At 40.3% G+C, this 18,841-nt stretch overlaps 1 protein-coding gene across 2 annotated transcripts; it reads left to right on the top strand.

Annotated features, from left to right (window-relative positions):
• The first annotated feature begins 3,028 nt into the window (after positions 1–3,028).
• On the top strand, positions 3,029–12,838 carry CCNJ (cyclin J). Of its 2 annotated transcripts, none has more exons than XM_027909010.1 (5): positions 3,029–3,257; positions 5,007–5,217; positions 7,659–7,958; positions 8,049–8,208; positions 9,665–12,838. In XM_027909010.1, the coding sequence occupies exons 1-5, from the start codon at positions 3,189–3,191 to the stop codon at positions 10,074–10,076; spliced, it is 1,152 nt and encodes a 383-aa protein (XP_027764811.1). In that variant the 5' UTR covers positions 3,029–3,188; the 3' UTR covers positions 10,077–12,838. The 2 variants fall into 2 exon arrangements, with proteins under 2 accessions (XP_027764811.1, XP_027764805.1); XM_027909004.1 differs by lacking the exon at positions 3,029–3,257 and adding an exon at positions 3,522–3,610.
• The last annotated feature ends 6,003 nt before the right edge of the window (positions 12,839–18,841 follow it).

The raw sequence follows: 18,841 nt of genomic DNA on the forward strand, positions 1-18,841 counted from the left end.
CCTTTACAAAGCACAGACAGCAGCTCTCAAAGCCAGTTTCATTCCCCCCTTGAGATACACTTATTTGCTTAGGTGATCCAGGGTCATTTACAGAAAGAGGATACCAATTTCAAAATGGTTTCATAACATTTAATTCTGTTTTCTGTTCTCTCAGGTTCCATATACTATACATACATCACACTTTTCAGTTTCTTGCTAATGGAAACTTAACTACTGCTACTGAAAGTCATGTTTAGTATTCTCTGTTTATTCTAAGGACTTACTGAGTTGGTTTTAGTTCCATCCTGACTAACATACAGAGGACTACGGTAGGAATACTTAAAACACTGCACACAGCCTTGACCTTTAAAAGTAGATAAAATCTGGACCAGTTAAAAAAATACCACTGGTTAGTTCTTTTAGGATTGATTATAAGACATGCAAAGAAGCTGTATTAACCTGTTCACATTACAGCTCTGCTACTCCCATTCCCATTTAAACCCCTAAATTGTGATGTTGCAAACTCTGAACTCTGAAAACAATCAGCTGCAGCTTGGCACTCCAAGACTGTTCTCAAATCTTCCAGTCGGGGCTAATGCATCAATTGAGGTCATAGAAGAGAAGGGTTGGAAGGGGAGCTCCAGGATCATCTGGCCCAAACTTTCTTGGCAAAAGCACAGTCCAGACAAGATGCTCCAGCACCCTATCCAACTGAATCTTAAAAGTGTCCAATGTTGGGGAAACCACCACTTCCCTGAGGGGATTATTCCAAGGCTGATTTTTAACAGCTGATAAGATGTATGCTTCCTGCAGATAACGACCTGGCTGTACTTAAGCACTTTGCCTTTTCAGTAGGATGAGTTTCTGAATGTCTCCAAGACAAGAAAAATGCATGCCAGGAGCAATCCTGGCCTTGGGCGGGATGATGCTCTTTCCAAACCTATGTTTTCATTGCATGAAAAGCAGATACACATGTAACTGTTCACAATATCAGCAACTCAGTTAACATAGGCTGTAATGGAAACTTGGGAAAAGTATCTGAAATCGGTAGTTCCACAGCTCACTCAGCTTTGTAGAGTGGCAAGTAACAGTGACATAATTGTTTTTCTGTTACATATAAGTGAAATAGCCCTCAGAGCACACAGCCTTATCAGGATGGTGTTTCCTATCCCAGTCAAAAAAGCGCATCTGAGAAATAAGCCAGCAAGTATCAATATTTTTCTTCCTGCTTTACAGTTCAGCAAGAGACTAATCCACATGGTGTTTAAAAGCTCTAGGGGGAGGCAGCAATGCTAGTTGTCATAACAGTAGAAACATCACTTCCCTCTTTCAGCCCATTGTAACAGGTTTTTAGCATGTTGGTGTTTATTAGTTTTCTCCTCTTCATGCAGGCAACACATTTTTGAAGGCCATAAAGATTTTGCAAAAGACAAGGTCTCCATCTGGAATCTGCTTTTGAGATTTATCTTACCCTTAAAACATACTATTTGGTATTGCCTTTCTTCAAGAATAAACAATTTAAAAACAATATATCTGCAAATATCAAAATTAGCTGGAGCACGCACTTGCCTATAAAATGATGTACAGAAGTGAGACAAAAAGCCATCAGACCAGCAAAATACTGATTTGCCATAAGTCCACAGATGTCAGATACCTAATCTAAATAGCTGAAATATTTTCTCAATTATGTACAAAAACAACCTAATGTTTTTTTACCTTTTTTTTTCTGTTCAGAAAACTATGTAGCACTTTATAACATCTGCCATAAATTAAAACTGTCCAAAACCGCATCTTCAAAAACAAGGGGCACACCTCCTCAGAGGAAAGAGACTACTGCAGTTCATAGGTCTACCCATTAGACACTTATGTTGAAAGGAACAGGCTTTTACAGTCCCCACTACAGAGTAATTATGCCAAAAAGTTGGTTTCTATTTTCTTAATTAAAAAAAAAAAAAATCATGTCTGAGCAAGGGTAGAAATGAAAAATTAAGTATACTCCCTCAACACAAATTGCATCCAAAGCACTTCTTCTCCAACGCTTTGGCTTGCACCAGGTTTTACTTTCTCATTAGCTGGTTGTTTGGATACTTGGAAGTTCAAATACGTAGAGCACTATGAAGCACCAACTATTGCTTTTGTTTCCGTAGCAGGGGGTTACCGAGAAGCGGCAGCACCCAGGAAAAGTCTTCCTGAGCACCTCTTGCTGTCACAGGGCAGGAGCTCCCGCTCACCAGCCCCCAGGACACGGACCCCGAGCTCAGGTGAGCGGCACGGGCAATCGACAGGCATGATGTTGCCGCCGTCCCACGGGGATTTAACCAGCAGGGAATGAGCGCTCGCCCGCGAAATAAACCCAGCAGAGCTCCTACAGCCCAGGGGAGGGGTGTGCGCCCCGGACCGCTCCCAGGACAGGGTGTGTGCGGGGCAAGGGCTAGGCGAGGCGCTGCCGCCACCACGCGCAAACACCGCACAGCTGGGCCAGACGGGAGAGAACCGGGGGAAAGGGAGGGAACAAACAAACAAAAACCCCAAACAAACAAACAAAGAGAAAATTCATATCCAGAGCTCGGGGCGGGGGCCCAACACCGCCGTGCTCCGGCCAGGCGAGCCCCCCCAGTCCGGACAGCGCGAAGAGCCCACAAAGCCCTCAGGGCCCGGCCCGGTCCTTTAACGGCGGGGCCGCGGGGCCTCCGCGCGCCCGAACCCCTCCGCGCCCGGCCCGCCAGCGTCGAGCACTGATTGGTGGTCGGCGGGCGCGCCGCGCTGTAAGGCGGGCAGCCATTGGCGAGCGGACGGGCCGCGCTGTAAGGCGGGTGTCCATTGGCGGACGGGCGGCCGCGTGCGGGCGCTGCCCGGCTTTGTACACGCGCGGCGCTTTAACAATGGGCGCGGCGCGCGGCACCGCGTGATGGCGGCGCTGCCCCGGGGTCGCCGCGCCGCGCTCGGGTGTCCCGGGCCGGGCCCCGCCGCCGCCTCTGCGCCCCCCTCGCCCGGCCGTGCCCCGCCGCGGGAGGGGGCGGCTTAACGAGCCGCACTTGTGCCCCACATGGCGGCCAGCTGGGCCGGGGGGCCGGGGGCGCCCCGCGGCAGCTGATCGCGGTTAACCGGGGGCGAGCCAGAAAGGGGCAAGGGTGGCGCTGCCCGTCCCGCCCTCAGCCAGCGCCGCTTCCTCCCCGGTGCCCGGGCCCGGGTGCCGCGCCGCTCCGCCCATGGAGCTGGAGGCGCAGTGGTGGACAGGACAGCTGGCAGCCGACATCCACCAAGCGCTTCGCTACAAGGTACCCCAGGGGGGCGGCCCCGGCGCCTTTGTGGGGCTGCGGCGGGCGTAGAGCGCGTGTGGGGCGGCCCCGCTCGGCCGCCGGGCTCGGCGGGGTTGGCTTTTGTAGATTTTGTGAAGCTGGAACCCGCTGTGCCTGCCTTCCCTCCCGCGGGTGCTCGGCCCGTCTGCCCTGACAGCCAGACCGTGCCCTTGCTGCTCTGGAAGGCACAGGGGTCACGGAGCGCCCGGTGCTGCTGTCGGGACGTGTGCGGGGCTCCGGGTCTGAACTCCGCGGGGATTATGGTGATGTTATTGGAAAAAAAAAAAAAAACTCAAACAAACAAAAACTCGATGGTGCAAACGCTGGGTGCGGTAGGAGTAGTAGAGGGCTTAGGCAATTTCTCGGAATTCGCTTCGACTGACTCAAAAGTTGCTCTTTGGGGCTGCTTTCATAAAGCACATCTTACGCACAGAGCTGAAAATCAGTTTATAGTGACTGAACCTACCAAAACCGTGCTTTTGCCGTCTGATAGTAGACGGCCAGCGGATTATCTTTCCTGAAGGTGTGGTTCCTAAAGCAATTTTTTTTTTTTTTTTTTTTTTTTTTTTTTTTTTTTTTTGGAGGGGGGACACACACTTGAAAGAAGGACAGGGTCATTTTTTTGCTACCAAAGTTATCGTTACTAAGGCTAAGTTACTGCTGTGGAAGGTGAATTCTGAAGCTTAGTAGGTGGAGGGTTTGTTTGGGCAGAGTTTTTTTTCACTTCAATAGTATGTTTCAGAACTTTGAATTCACATTAAAAACTTCTAAAAATTTGTGTGACTCTATTCCTACTTGGTGTCATGAAGTTGAATTCAAATCAAGTTAATTTCTGCTGAAAAAGTAACTTTACTCAAAATCCTATTTACACATTGTGAGTGGGCTGCACAATCTAACTTAGAAGTTTATTCATGATACTGCTGTATACAAGAGGAAGTACTGGCTACTAAATAGGAGCCTGAGGAACTATGTTTTCTACCAGTCCAAATTTTGTATTCAAAGTAGATCATGCCATGGATTTTTATCAGCTTTGGTGTTGGTAGGGCTTTATTTTGAGGGGTCCCCCCCCAGATTTGAGACGATGTGAGATTGGTGTACACTGAACGGCCTGAGAGCACACAGTAATTGGTGTCAGCGCTACATCGGTCAGGTCAGTGTTTAAACACACGCATGCAGCAAATGTTGGTACGTGCACTCCCCATTCCTCTTCTTAAGGTTCAAGCTAGCTGTTAGTGGTCTTTTCCTGGAGGCAGGAGATTTGGCAGCATTGGAACTTGCAAGTACTGCGGTGCAAAGTCTGGTTGCTGGGATTGAGCTGTAGCAAGAGGGGGGTTGAGTTGGACTTCGAGTTGAAGCAGCTGAGGAGAACTTGCATACCCTTGCCATGTCCCTGCTGGGAGGTACAGCCTTTGCAGCAGAGGTAATACAACAGAAACTGTAAAAGCTGAAGTCGCTCTGGCAGACTGCCCAGTTGAAAGATGTTAAATTTTATATTGTTATGCTAGTGTTGTGTAGAAACAAAGTAGTTCTTAGTTCTTCTGTAATACAACAAATAGATTTTGTTCTGTGAAAAAGGAGTCTGAGATCACGTGAAGAGCAGGAAGAAGGAGGAAACCCTTTGAAAATTCCATGATAAATTTGAGAATATCAGCTATATTAATTTGATACCAATTAATACCAAACTAAAATGATGGTTTTAAATAAAACTACCTGCTGCTGTCCACTTAGGAGCTGAAGCTGCCCTCCTACAAAGGCCAGTCTCCCCAGTTACACCTGAGAAGATATTTTGCAGACCTGATTGCCATCGTGAGCAATCGGTTCAGGCTCTGCCCTGCTGCGCGACACCTGGCTGTGTATCTGCTGGACCTCTTCATGGACCGCTATGACATATCCACACAGCAGCTGCACGTGGTTGCTCTCTCCTGTTTACTTTTAGCGAGTAAGTATGTGGTACCAGTCTTTGTAAGGATTATAATAGAGATATATAATCCATAGATAAACATATATAATTGAGATTGTACTGCCAAATGCAAGTTGTGTCTTGGTGGGATACAGTAGATGGGGGAAACCAAGTGAATATAAAAGATGAGCAGATTAGTGTGTGTCAGTTTGGCCCAATTGGTAGAGCCTTTCTTTAAACTCTCCATTTTGATTTCTGTTGACACTTGATGAAACTGAGGGTAGAAAAGACAAACTGCGATTAAAAACTAATGTTTATGTTTGGAAGCAAATTATTCTAATGTGAACTTTCAGACTATGTTGTAGGAACAGAAAAACTATCTTTCTGGGGATATCTCAAAATACTTAGATCCTGTGCTGGAAATGAGAAATTTGCATATCTGTGATAAAGGAAGCATATATAGTCTGCACTGCATCCTGCTGGTGCTCCTTGTGCTTCTGGAATACTCCAGGTTTTGTAAATTGCAATGCTAAGCTAATAAACAGTGCTAAGCAAGCTAAAGCTAACATAAGTCCTGTATAGTGACATACAAAATGTAATAGTGGTGAAATACATTTGTCAATGCACAGTACTCCGAAGACAGAATTAGTTACAGTCATTATGAACAGTGCTGCGTATATTGACCTCAGCTAGATTCTTGAGTCTATCCACCTTTCAACATTTGTGGACCCCTTTTCGATGTCCCTGAAGAAATATGGGTCTGGTTTGCTGGGAAATCTGCTGGCTCTTGTTCTTAAACCAATAGATTCAAAGAACCTGGTACTAGCAGCGGAACTAACTGTTGGTTCAGTTTCTGCTGATCTGTTTCTCTGAATCTATTTTCATTTTCTTAAATAAGATGTATCACACTGCAGCTCTAGGCCCTCTTCACTACAAAACTGGAGCGTTATGGTGTTGGCTGGTTTTGGTGAACAGCATCCTTTCATTGCATCCCCTGTCTCCACCAACACAGCTATTCAGCAGAATAGTTAAACCAGAAAAACATTATTTCAGATTCTTCTGAAGGTTAGACACTGACTAGGTGCTACCAGCCAGCAGTCTTCTCTTGGCAAAGGATATCATGCTGAGTATGAAAACCTTGCCTCAGAAACCACTGTAATCCATTTAGGAAAATGAATTGGCTTTGAACTAATGCCAGATTTTCAAATTAAATTCAGGTTCTGAAAAGAATCTTTTTTTTTTTTTAAATGACCTCTGCCGTCTTTCACGGCAAGCTGCAAGAAGAGCTCTGAAAGCCTAGAGTACTCACTCTTCTGAGAAGCAGTGTATTGGTTCAGAGAGCACAAACCAGAATGCTATTTTAAACTTTCACCCTGAGTGTCTTAAACAAGCAATTTAATCCGTGGTGTAATAGGTTATAACACTGATATATCTGATAAGGTTATATAAGTAATAAGATAAATTATTATGTTATTCCTGAAGTTTTTATTTCTGTAACTACTGGAGTATGAGAAAGAAAAACAGACTGGGACTGGTATTTGATTAAGTCCTGTATAAGTACCTCTGCTGTTGAAAAAAGCAAACGTTCGTGTATGTTCAGCCCTGCAAAACTCAAAGAATGTGCATTTACAACACATCATGTAGTACCGAATAGAGTGTAAGATGGAAAGAATTTGCAATGAAATTGAAATAGCACAACCATATGGCAAACTGTATGGAAATGTGACACTTGTTTCTCTTATTAATGGGTTTTCTACGTACATAATTTTGCTGTAGGCTAAAAACATACAGGCCTGACAAGTTAAAAGTCCAAGGCAAGCTGAAGCTGCTAGCAGCGTTAAAGTTGAAACTGTGTATGGCAGAGGGGGTTTTCAGATGCACATTGCTGAAATCCACTTGTTTGAACTGCTGGAGCAGTTTGCCAACTCTCAACTCTAAAACTGTACCTACCATAGCAGGCATTAAAAGCAGCCACGTTTACTAGAGCTCTAACTGTGCTCTAATGAGTTCTAGAAACAAAAAGGGTCTGTGGGGGTAGGAGGGTGATTAAAGCCAAATGCTGTTGTGGTTGTTTGCCAAGTCACATCAAAGTGGTATTTCATTGATGATGGGGACACATTACACAATAATTTGGTGACAAAAACTTGCATATGCAGTGCCAGTGATGTCCTAATGCATCTTACTTGTGCTCTTGGCAACCAGCTTCTGTGTGCCAGCGTGGGAAAACCAACAGGAAACGTGGCACTGCAAAATATGCTACACAGTGTTTGACATTATCTGCTGAAATCTAGCCCTTTATAGTACATGCCCCTTTTTGTCTCTGATATATTCCATTTGAGCTTTGCATCTGCAGTAAAGTCTCAGGCTTCTTTGACTCAGTAGAATTGAAATATGACCAATGCAGACATTAGATACAATCCATTTTATAGTTCACTTGTGCTGAACCTTTTTTTTCCCCTCTTCTTTCTTTTCACCTGAAGGTAAATTTGAAGAAAAGGAAGACAGTGTTCCCAAACTTGAACAGTTGAACAGCTTGGGCTGTATGACTAACATGAATTTGGTACTAACAAAACAGAATTTACTTCATATGGAGTTGTTGTTGCTAGAAACATTTCAGTGGAATTTGTGCCTCCCAACTGCTGCTCATTTCATCGACTATTATCTTTCTATTGCTGTCCATGAGACTGATCTCCATGATGGCTGGCCAATGGTCTGCTTAGAGAAGACTAAGTTATATATGGCAAAATATGCTGATTACTTTCTAGAAGTATCGTTGCAAGGTGAGTTACGGATTTCAGATAACGACTCCTTTGTTGTCGTGACAGATAACGTCAAACTTAAATGAATCTTTTCTCTTTCCTTCTTTCTAGATCATGAATTTTTAAATTATGCCCCATCTTTAGTTGCTACTGCGTGTGTAGCTTCCTCAAGGATTATCTTGCGTCTCTCCCCAACGTGGCCCACCCGCCTGCATCATCTGACCGCCTACTCCTGGGATTTCCTGGTGCCCTGTATTGAGCGACTCTTGATGTAAGTTAACAGCACCAGCTTTTTCAAAGCCTGTTTCTGCATCTGTTGTTACACTTAATTGCTGTCAACACTGCAATCGAATTTCTTTCTTAATTTCTGTTTCTCTGTTCTAGAAATACTTATGTATTAGGGAATATTGTTAGGTAATAGCTGTTTTGTACTTTCCAAAAACAAGTTTGTCAGATCTAACCTCTTTCCTGTGCTTTCAACAAATAAACCTCAGCTTTGCATTTCCAATGAACATCTTCTGGGATGCTTTGAGAATCTTAGATAACTTGTTCCTAATCTCTCTGTTCTGCTCAGAGAGTAAAAGGAGATGGTGAAGCACACTGAAGGCACAGGATCTTCCATAGTCAAGGCATGCTCCAAGCAGATGATGGATCAAACGCGCAGACTGTTTGAGTGGCCAGCTTTTGGGGGAGGAAATGACTGGGAGTTTGGATCTATTTTTGTTGTATCCATTCTTGCACTACAGTAGAGAGATACGGCTGACATGAGATAAAAATGCCAATGAATACCAAATGAACCTTACTGGGAAAGGATGTTACACAATCTACTTTCCCCCTACAGAAGTTTGCTCTTGCCCAGATCTAAACAAAGTTGTGATCAGTAGAAGCACAGTGGTATCTGGAAGAATCACACTGGTCTTAGAAGTGTGACATTATCACCCCGATGGCCTCCTCTGATGTGTGTAATGAAAGTCAAACTGAAGTAATGAAAGTACCTGAAGCATGCAAGTGCTGTTGCAGAAGTGTTGCTCTGGAACAGTTTGGTGGGGGAACACCCTAACAAATTAGGGATGTAGTGTGTGCATCTGCTTAGCCTCAGCATAAGAGCAAGAAAGAGTGTGTCTAAAGGTGTTTCAGACAGGTGTAAATCAAAGGGAATTCAAGTGAGCGTACTGGATGGCGTAGAAAAAAGGTGAGAGGAAGGGGGAAAAAAAAAGTTTCTGCTTCCCAGAAGAGGATCCGATACCAATATAATCAACATACATATGATCTTTAAGTACTGTAATGGAGATCTTAAAAGCATTTCTGATATCCTGTGTTTAAAAACCTTATGCTCTGTTTAATTTAAATGAGGTAGAAGCAGCAAGTATCTTTCCATTTCAGGTTCTGGTAATCTGGAAATTTATTGGGATAATAAAATGCAGTACCAACCTTTATTGCACTGTAATTCTAGATACTGCTGTATTATTTGTATTGTACTTGGCTATTATCTGCATTTTTATTGCTATGCAGTGAGGTGAAATGCTGAAAAAAGAATGTACCCTAACCAAATTTTAAAACCTTAGATGATTGTAAAGGGTAGGCTAAAACTATTTTCTTTCATTTTTAAAAAAAGCTTTGGAAGCTCTCAGATATTTGCGTCATTTTTAGAGTCCTCTTAAAAATTAGCCCAGAAGAGTTTAAATAGTATCTATTTTGATGTATTCCGTGTTCTCCATTTGTTTCAGTGCGCATGATAATGATGTGAAGGAAGCAAACAAGCAAAAAGGACAACACGCTCAGTCTGCCCAACACTCTGTATTTCAGCCCCCAGCCCCAACCCCCCAGCAGGCCAACACTCAGCAGCACATACCCCACTATCTGCAGGCTCATCAGTCTTCATTACAGTACCACCATCAGACATCACAGCAGCAAAGCTGCCAACAGATATTATCATCTAATCACACAGCATCTTACCCGCTTCAGACTTGCCCTGCTGCCTTACAGTCCAGTGGCCAGGCCCGAGGCCACGTACAGACTGGTGCTGCCACGTCCTTGGCTGTGCCACTGGAAGTGAAGCCATGTATTAGTGTCTCCTACAACCGGAGTTATCAAGTGAATGGACGATATTCCTGTATTACTCCCTGCTTTGAGAGGTGATAACTACAAAAAGGTTTTGTGCGTGTTTGTTTGGGGTGGGGAGTTGTGTGGAAACTGTTTCATTTTTTTGTTGAATCTCAAGTAAGTTTGAGGGCAAAAAATTGAATAAAGAAGGTGTCTTTCCAGGAAAAAAAAGCATCTGGGTTGGCAACCAGTACCACAGCTCAAATACAGACTGCAAAAAATAAGCACCCGGACCATCCTCTGCAAAAGACTCTGTATGCTTGGGGATAATAAGTTCTTACTCTGACTCTCAGCATATTCTGTTCTTCTAATGCGTGTCTGTGAAATACTATTCAAAAGAAAAATAGCTGTGGACTAACTACAAACTTACCTTTTAATGAAGGAGATAATGCAGTATTATTTTGAAGACATTTATGTTATACCACCATACAGTATTAACACTTACTTTATATTTACTGAAACTTAAGAATCCACTCAATGCCAGACTTCTACCGATACCCGGTGATCACAGGAAGAAACACATCTCATCTGGCTAACTCCATATTCTTGCCCCTTTTTCACCACTTGTGTTGGATATTTGCTTTAGGCTAAGGCATGTGAGTTAACTGGTATTTTGGCTAATTTTTAAGTTTTGTACCTTACAGGACAGACAATATCTTTTTGCCTCTTTTCTCCTCCCTATCCTTTTTATGTTTAAAGTAATTCTTTCATACTAACTCAGGGACTTTTCTATTCATTACTCTGTGCTGCTGGTTTGTACACTAATTGGGTATAACTTGAGGAAGGAAGGCGGAGGGGGAAGATACTATAGCAAGTGCAGTGGCTTTTCTTCAGGGCATCTATGCAGAGAACCAAAGGGATGTGTCAGTGTTCACTGAACACAGATGTGAACTACTGCCCAGCAGTGTGGTAATTGAAGAAAAGAGAAAGTTTCAGCTGAATTTGTACTGTACCAGAACTTCTGCAGTGGCTGTGATTGATCTGTGTACACACACGCACACAAACACACGTGTATTATTGACCAACAGAAAGCATCCTCCAGTTGTACTGACAGTGTCACTCGTACAAAACAAGTACAGTTAAATGCTTACAGAAATACAGTTCTGTCAGGCTTATGGTGGAGGGAAATTCTCAGGTAATAACGTGGCAACTTTTTCTTCTACTGTTTGGGAATTCTAGAAGAAGATACAGAGATTTACTCTTCTAAATGGGTGGATCAAAAATATATTGCAGAGTGAACTGCTTTATCACAATTAAGGTGCTAATTACATAACTTTATGGAATTACACTCTCTCCTGTGGAGTGGATAGTGTGAGGGTAGAAAGCTTCACTCATCCAACTCTTGGATGAAAATGGTGGTAGAGATATTAATGGAGATGGTTTGGGGGTTTTTTGTTTGTTTCTTTTTGTTTGATCTTTTCCCTAATACAAGAAGATACCTGACTTTTTCCTGTGGTAGAATGGGAGGAAGAGCTATGGATGACAGGATTCTTACTACTTAAAAATATCTTTATAGTATCTAGGCTTAAGGGTTGTTTTTGGTTGTTTTATTTGTTCTTTTACCACCTTCTCCCCTGTCTTAGTGGCAGCACTTAAAATTGTGTACCATCGAATGACACTGAAGCATTGTGAATCTTACAGAGACTGTTTTGAAAGCAGGGGCAATTAAGTTACAATATCAATATTAAAGTGAAGCCTTTATGACTATAATGTTCAGAATGGAGGGAGGACAGCTGTGTTCATTCATTCTGGTGATCAATTATGTAACATGCTATAAAACCTATTTATTGCTGAGGAGAAGAAATCCTGTTTCTCTTGTTTTGTCTTTTAAATCCCAGTTTTTGTTGTGGGCTTCTGTAGCATAGATGTGCAAGTCAAGAGGGATGGGAGGGTGAATGGAAAAGATGACCCTCTCTGTTTTATGCTAGAGAATCAACTTTGAAATAGGCATAGTGTGGTCAGTTCTTTATTAAAGTGCAAGTTGGTTTGGGTTTTTTTTCCTCTCCTCTCTTCTTCTCTTAATGAATATTTCCCCATGTCTGAGAGTAGTGTTAAGTAGAGACTTTCCACCTCATAAGATGCCGTGCTTTTTGCTCGGCACTGTTGCCCATCTTAGAGGGAAATGGACTTCTTTCTGCTGGTTTGATTTGTTGCAATGCTGTATCCAAGTCCTCAGTGCTCTAACTACCTCTGATGCTATGAATGTACAGTCTTGTAATAGACCATGACTTGAAATAACAGCAGATGCCTGTAGCAATTTTTTCTGTAAAATCTTTAAATCAGTGAACTTGTCATCTTTTTTGTGACACAGCAGTATAGGCTCTTCTTTTTGGGGGTATTAGTAAATTTATTCCATAGGCATTCAATATAAAAAAAATTAACTAATACTTAACACTGGAATTATAATGGGTGGGGGGCTTATTCAGTTAGTTAATACTGCAAATTTGCATTTAATAGGGTATTATTTGACTATTTTGAGACATTAGGTCAATTGTAAAAAGATCCACTACATGCTGTTTGTTTTTAATTTATTACTTAGTTTGCGGGTTTTTTTCTGACACTACAGCTGCATCATGACTGCAGAGAAAATGTACACTGAACAGTTTCAATCTGTATTATTTAAAAGGGCTTTACCAGTGTACATTAAAAATACACTGTTCTTACTATTAGAACCAAAATGCGTTTTTTATGGCATAAATAAGAATGGTGCTCCTAAATGCAAAATGTCCAAAACAATGGAATCTTTGTGAGTGCTATGCATTCAACTTATTTTTTAAAATAAAACTAGTTTTGAGTAAGAAGGCTCCAGTGTGTATTATGCTTTTGTGTGTGTGGTTTTTTAAAATACGTAAACAGTCTTGCCCTGGGTATGGGCTGAGGCTGTAAGGACTTCTCTCTCCCTCCCCCCTACCTTTCTGTACCACTATCATCAGCTTCAGGAACACACTGACTTCACAATTGAAATAAAATAGGAAGGAAATCATGCAGGAAGGGGCTTTAAAACTAATTGCAGCCACAGCATATGCTAAATATTGTACACTTCAACAGTGTGTCTAGTACTGAGCTATAACAAAGAAATCAAGAACAAAAGGACTGAAGTAGTTCAAGAGCCTGGGGGATGAATTCATTTTGTTCTCATAACAAAAAAAGGAAGCAGTGATACTAGCAACCTCCAATTTCTAATACTAAAAATCATTTAGGACATGTAGGAATAGCCATTTGTCAAGAGCTACAAGCACTTACGTTATTTACAATAGCTGCAGAGGCTCGTTCATGCTGAAGGCAACATAAAAATCCTAGCACAAATATTTTTGAGTGTTTTGAACTTCTGATAACTGCTTCTTAGTTGAAGAAATGCTAGTTTTTTCCTACCAATGTGCATATTTCACATTTGTAACGAGGTAGTGATCATGGCTAGAGCTCCAAAAATTAAGTAGCTTGCATAGAATTTAATTCCTCTAAAGTTAGAAAATGAAGTTGTGAGGCCTCAGTTAGTTTTCACCCATCCACTTAAGAATAAGCTCTGTGAAAACCTTTTTTAGAGGGCCTAGAGCCAGAGGGAGAGCAAGCTCTACCCTGTCCTGCTAAGGAACAAGGGCAATGCTCAGCATGGTGGTGGCATGCACATTACATGGGTACTTTGATCTGGAAAGTTTCATCCTCACCCTTAAGGCTGAAAAAGTCAAGTCTGTCTAGACTGTCTCCTTGAAATCTGAAGGTTTTATATGTTTTTTTACTGTAATTACAAAATAGGAACTACCCATGGCATTTTTGAGTTCTTAACAACTACAAGGACTGCCAGATACTTTTCAACATTTCAGTAGAAGTCTCAGCTTCAGATATTAAACTGCAAGTCTGAGGCTTTTTTGTGTTTGTGCATAACCAGAAAATCTATATCTCTGCTTCCTGTGACCCAGGTTCATTATCTACGTTAAATATGAGTATATTTAAGCGTTGCAAATGTAGCTTAAAAGATGAAATTTCAAGTTAACATTTTAGTGACTGGCACATCACCAGGAATAAAGACTTTTTGTGACTGTATACTGCTGTTTGTACAAGCCAGAAAGTAATGCAGCATCCTCCTTTAATACTTCATAAACCCTGCAGTCTGACGGTTCACAGGAACAAAAGTCTTGTGAGTAGATAAGGCCTTATCTGAGTGAGCACAAGCACCCAGTTAGTCATCTCGTACTACAAGGCTGTCAACAGCAATTTCTGAAAACACGAAGTAAAGCAGCAATAACAAAATACACAGCTATTTTTAGTCTCCATCCCAGTGATATTTTAGAAGTTATGGCACAAGCACAATTGTGAAGTTTACGTTACACATTTTGCTCTTTCTCTGTAATTAAATATTAGATTTTAGTAGCTTCAGTAAACAAGACAGGAATTCTGACGAAAAGCATTTGCTACTAAACATTCAAAACAACGTATTAGCTGAATTAATTAAAGGATAACCACATAGAAAGTAGCTCCAGGTTGTAGAAATTCTCAGTGCAACCAAAGATGTGGGCCGCTGCTGCCAGTCCTACCAAGATAAGAAGGGAACCTTGAGAAAGACTTCCAAGTGTTAAAATTGTAAACCTGAGATTCAGTATATAATGTTCGTATTCATCACTGCACGTCAGTTAAAATTGTTATCACACCTACTAGTGGTGTATGTATTTGAAAACTGTTTAGAAATATTACTTGCTTTTCTTTGAACATTTGCATTTACTCTCTTGAAGGAGCAAGATACAGGAATACTTCCATGGAACAACCCATTAAATCTCTGTTAAAAGTGTGCATTTCCCATCTTCTGTTAATAATTTAAAAGACCACTCCAAGGCTATATATTCTATAGGAATTTGTTCATGCTAATCAGTCAGTAATTACTAGGAGATTTACTAAGAGCTTTTAGAATACCAATTTATAGTTTATTCCACAAATAACACATAGTTAGAATCTTCCTGGAACAAACTTTTTGTGGTACTGAAATGATGCATTATAGTTTTGCCACATTTTGCAACCAAAAAGCTGCATTTCCTAGTTTTCATTCCTTATCTAGATGATTGCTGTAAGTCCCTTCCAACTGAAATACCGAGCCTATTATCTTACTCATGAGTGGTCAGCAACAGTAACTTTGTTGTGAGACATAATTTAACTAAAGGACTCTTTTTCATGCCTGACAGGAGAAACTTAAATAGACCCACAAAAATGCACAAAGTAATATTTGAATATGGATAAAAACACAAGAGAAAATTCTTTGCTAGGAATTTTGGAAAAATAAGTGCCAGGTTGATGCTCTGCTTCAGTTACTAACTGCAAATGCATGTATGGCATCTGCACATGGTATCTGATAACTGGGGGAAAATTTGTTACAGCTGCAACTGGAAAGGATTATTTCAGAGAAAGAAATAATTGTTACATATCTTTATCAACAACCACTCTCTGATTAAAACCTTTTAATATATAAAAGGTACTCTACTGCACGTGCAATGCTTATAGTTAAAATGAAGCATTTTACAATCACCTTTTATGGACTTGGGTACTTGTCAAGTATGACATGTCAAGAATTATTTTCAAGATTTATTTTCAAGATTGTTACTTATCAAGAGTTATTTTTCTCCTTAAACACATTTTTCTACGCATCTTCAGGTATTTAGGTATCTTTATCCTATTTAAGGAAACAAAGAATATATGTAAAACATTACTTAGAAATTTTCAGAAAACTGTAACATAGAAGTATCTGAATAGAATAGAAATAGTATTGATACTGAATAGAAGTATCTGAAAATTACTGTATGCACAATGGCTATACACTTTGTACACACTGTGGATATTCCACTATTCAAGCTCTCCAGATTGGGTACTTGGAAGACTTACCCTCCTTTCAGTTCCACCTATGAATTTATTAATGAGACTCCACAGCAGAAGAGAAGGACAGATTATGAATCTGCTTATTGTCAACACAATGTCAGGAAAGATTTTGCCAAATCCCTCTTTTACCCTCTTCTACAGTCATCTACTTACATATTTTTATTCCAACCACCAATCAAATATGTTATTTAGAGAGTTTTCTATTTATTTTGTTTGGTTTTAAAGCAGTAATAGCAGCAATGCTTTGCTAAGTGTTGCAGTGTGCTTAGATGCGTGAATTTTGCAGGGGGTAGATGACACTCCAGATGGCTTCCCTGCAGATCTCCAGAGATGGAGAAATTCTTCAGAAATGCCACAGAGACTCTTTCCAGGGAAAGTGCCTGTATTTTGGAGAGCAATTCTATGCTTCTGGCCTTGCATTGTATCTCAGTGCTCAAATCTTATCTTAGTGCACATTCACTGGGGTGCAATAAGGACAATCTCCAAGGACTTGGATATTCCATACCCTTTCAGTGGAGATTATGAATACCTAGACTATCTTCATTGACAGATGAAGGAGTGGGTGTGTCTCCTAAGACTTAAGAGAACCAGCTGGTGAAAAGGCAGCAAGCATGCAGCACTACACCTAGGAGAGACCATCAAGGTTTTTTTCCATGTTCTCGACCAGCTAGACTGTGAGAACACAAAACCAGCTTGGAAGCACTTCCATCGCCATTTTCTCTTGGCAAATGCTGCCTCTTATGTTTGTTTCCATAAGCCATCCCCTGTTTATATATTCCTGTTTACACAATTTTAGTGCATACATTGGTTTATTTTTAACAGGATACTCTCTTATCTCCACATTCTTGCATTCTCCCCAGTGATGAAGCATCAGCATTCTGGAGAGTGTAAAAACGTATCAAACTTCTTGTAACAGATCCCCTCGTAATGCAGCCCCATTAAGAGACTCCAAAAAATTTCTCTAGTTAATACAAATGCCATTTTACCTCCTATATCAACACAAAATGGATATCTGCAGTGATGTGCACTTCCATTAGAAAAGAAAGTAAAAAGGCTATTTAGCTTCCTTATATACTTGCAGGAAGATTATAAAACAGATTTAAAGCGGCACCTTCTTCTGCAACCTTTTAGAAATTGTTCTCTTTCCTTTGAAAAAAGGTGCAGGACGACTCTGAATAAATCAAAGTCAAATATGTCAAAAGAATAATTACAGCACAAATCACAGCTGTCTTGAATACTACTGTATTTAAAAACAGGATTAAAGAAATCAACTTCCGTAAGTATTTTATTTTACCTTACAATTGCAGTGACTGCACTGACAAATTGACAAAAAATGGTCTTGCTTAAAAGAGGATTCTAAGAAGATGAAACAGCAGAGGGATGCAAAATAATAACACCAAGAAAAAAACAGTGTTCTTATTCATCTCTCCATTACTTACAAAAAAATGAAAGCAAGGAACATTTAGTGGAACTGAAAGGCAATGTATTTAAATCAAAATTAACTAGAACAAATTATCGCAGCTTTCAATGAGGTCAGAAGCTTAGCAGGATTTTCAAGAGATTAAGCCTTTACATAGCTAATGAAATCATTCAGGATTTAAGCCAAATACTAATGGAGGTAGGGAAGAAATATCTCTTAATGCAAATTAGTCAGTAAGTGTCTATGAAGGGATTTCTTGCACCTTCCACTCAGTGAATCTGACTAAATGCAGAAAGCAGAGGACTTTCCTAGACTTGATATAATAAAGCAGTTACTTTTCAGTACATTTTTCTGTATAATAGATGTATACTCAATTCTGCTGAGTAGTTGGTATTTTGTATGCTTTCCTAGGAACACAAGTAAAAATGTGCAAACATTTATTGAATTAAAGACTTACTTCTAAAACGGACATTCCCAAAAGCACCCAGGCTTTTTTCCCAAAAATACAGAAAATATTCACACAAGTATTGCATTATTTCTTATTGTTCTGATTTCCCACAGTTGAATTGAAGCAATATTACATGCAGAAGTATAAGGAATAAACTTTACCAGAAATCACGTCCCCTCTCTGTAATACTGTTTCTGTCCTAGATTAAAAAAAACCAAACAAACAAAAAGTGTGTTTTTAAGAGAGTCCCTTTCTTCCTCTGCCTCACACACTTCCTCTAGAGCTCTTGGAGGAAAAAGTTGCTAGGGTTTGCATAATTAAGCTTGAAAACTCTCTTGGAACTGCATTATTATGTGGTTACTTCTATGTATAGGTTTGACTATTATAGCAAACCATATAGTCTGTATTTAGCTTGCAATTAAAGATTTTACATTTTTCCTCTCTGTACAGAAAATAATTATTCTGCAAGAATTTAAATGAACTTAAAACATTGTGTCAGTAATCTCCCACCTCATTTACATTTATTATGCAATTTTTACATCTGATATCCTCTAAATATCAACATAATTTTCATCCAGGGTGTTTGATACAAAAGTTATTAAAGATACAAGTCAAGAAAAAAGAAAGTACAAAGTTCAAAATATATGTAGAGTATGTATGTAATAAATAGTAGTGAAAGAACCACAATACACATTATTTTAAAACCATCTATAGGAATTATGATAAAAATTACACTCTACTGGTTCAGCTTCCATAGCCACTACCAGCAGGTTATCAATTATGGTGATAAATTGTCAAAACTAAATTCACAAATTCTGGGGTTTTTTACTGGATGCTAAAAAATAAACTCATACTTACCTAAATTGGGATCAACATTCAGTAGCTCTTGTGGCAGATTCAGCACTTTTAGTACAGTTTATTACTAAAATTGTTTTCCCTCTGTTGTTAAACCACAAGTTATTATTTATTCTGTTTGGAAACAGTGCTTTACATGTCTTTCAGAAATACATGGTCTTTGAAGAAGTGTTTCTTTTAGTGTCCTATGAATTAGAACATACAAATTACTTTGATTTG

The sequence above is a fragment of the Empidonax traillii genome, unplaced genomic scaffold, assembly GCF_003031625.1.
Source record: "Empidonax traillii isolate 1590-97213 ecotype Southwest subspecies unplaced genomic scaffold, ASM303162v1 scaffold27:size3997909, whole genome shotgun sequence".
Classification (NCBI taxonomy): Eukaryota; Metazoa; Chordata; class Aves; order Passeriformes; family Tyrannidae; genus Empidonax; species Empidonax traillii.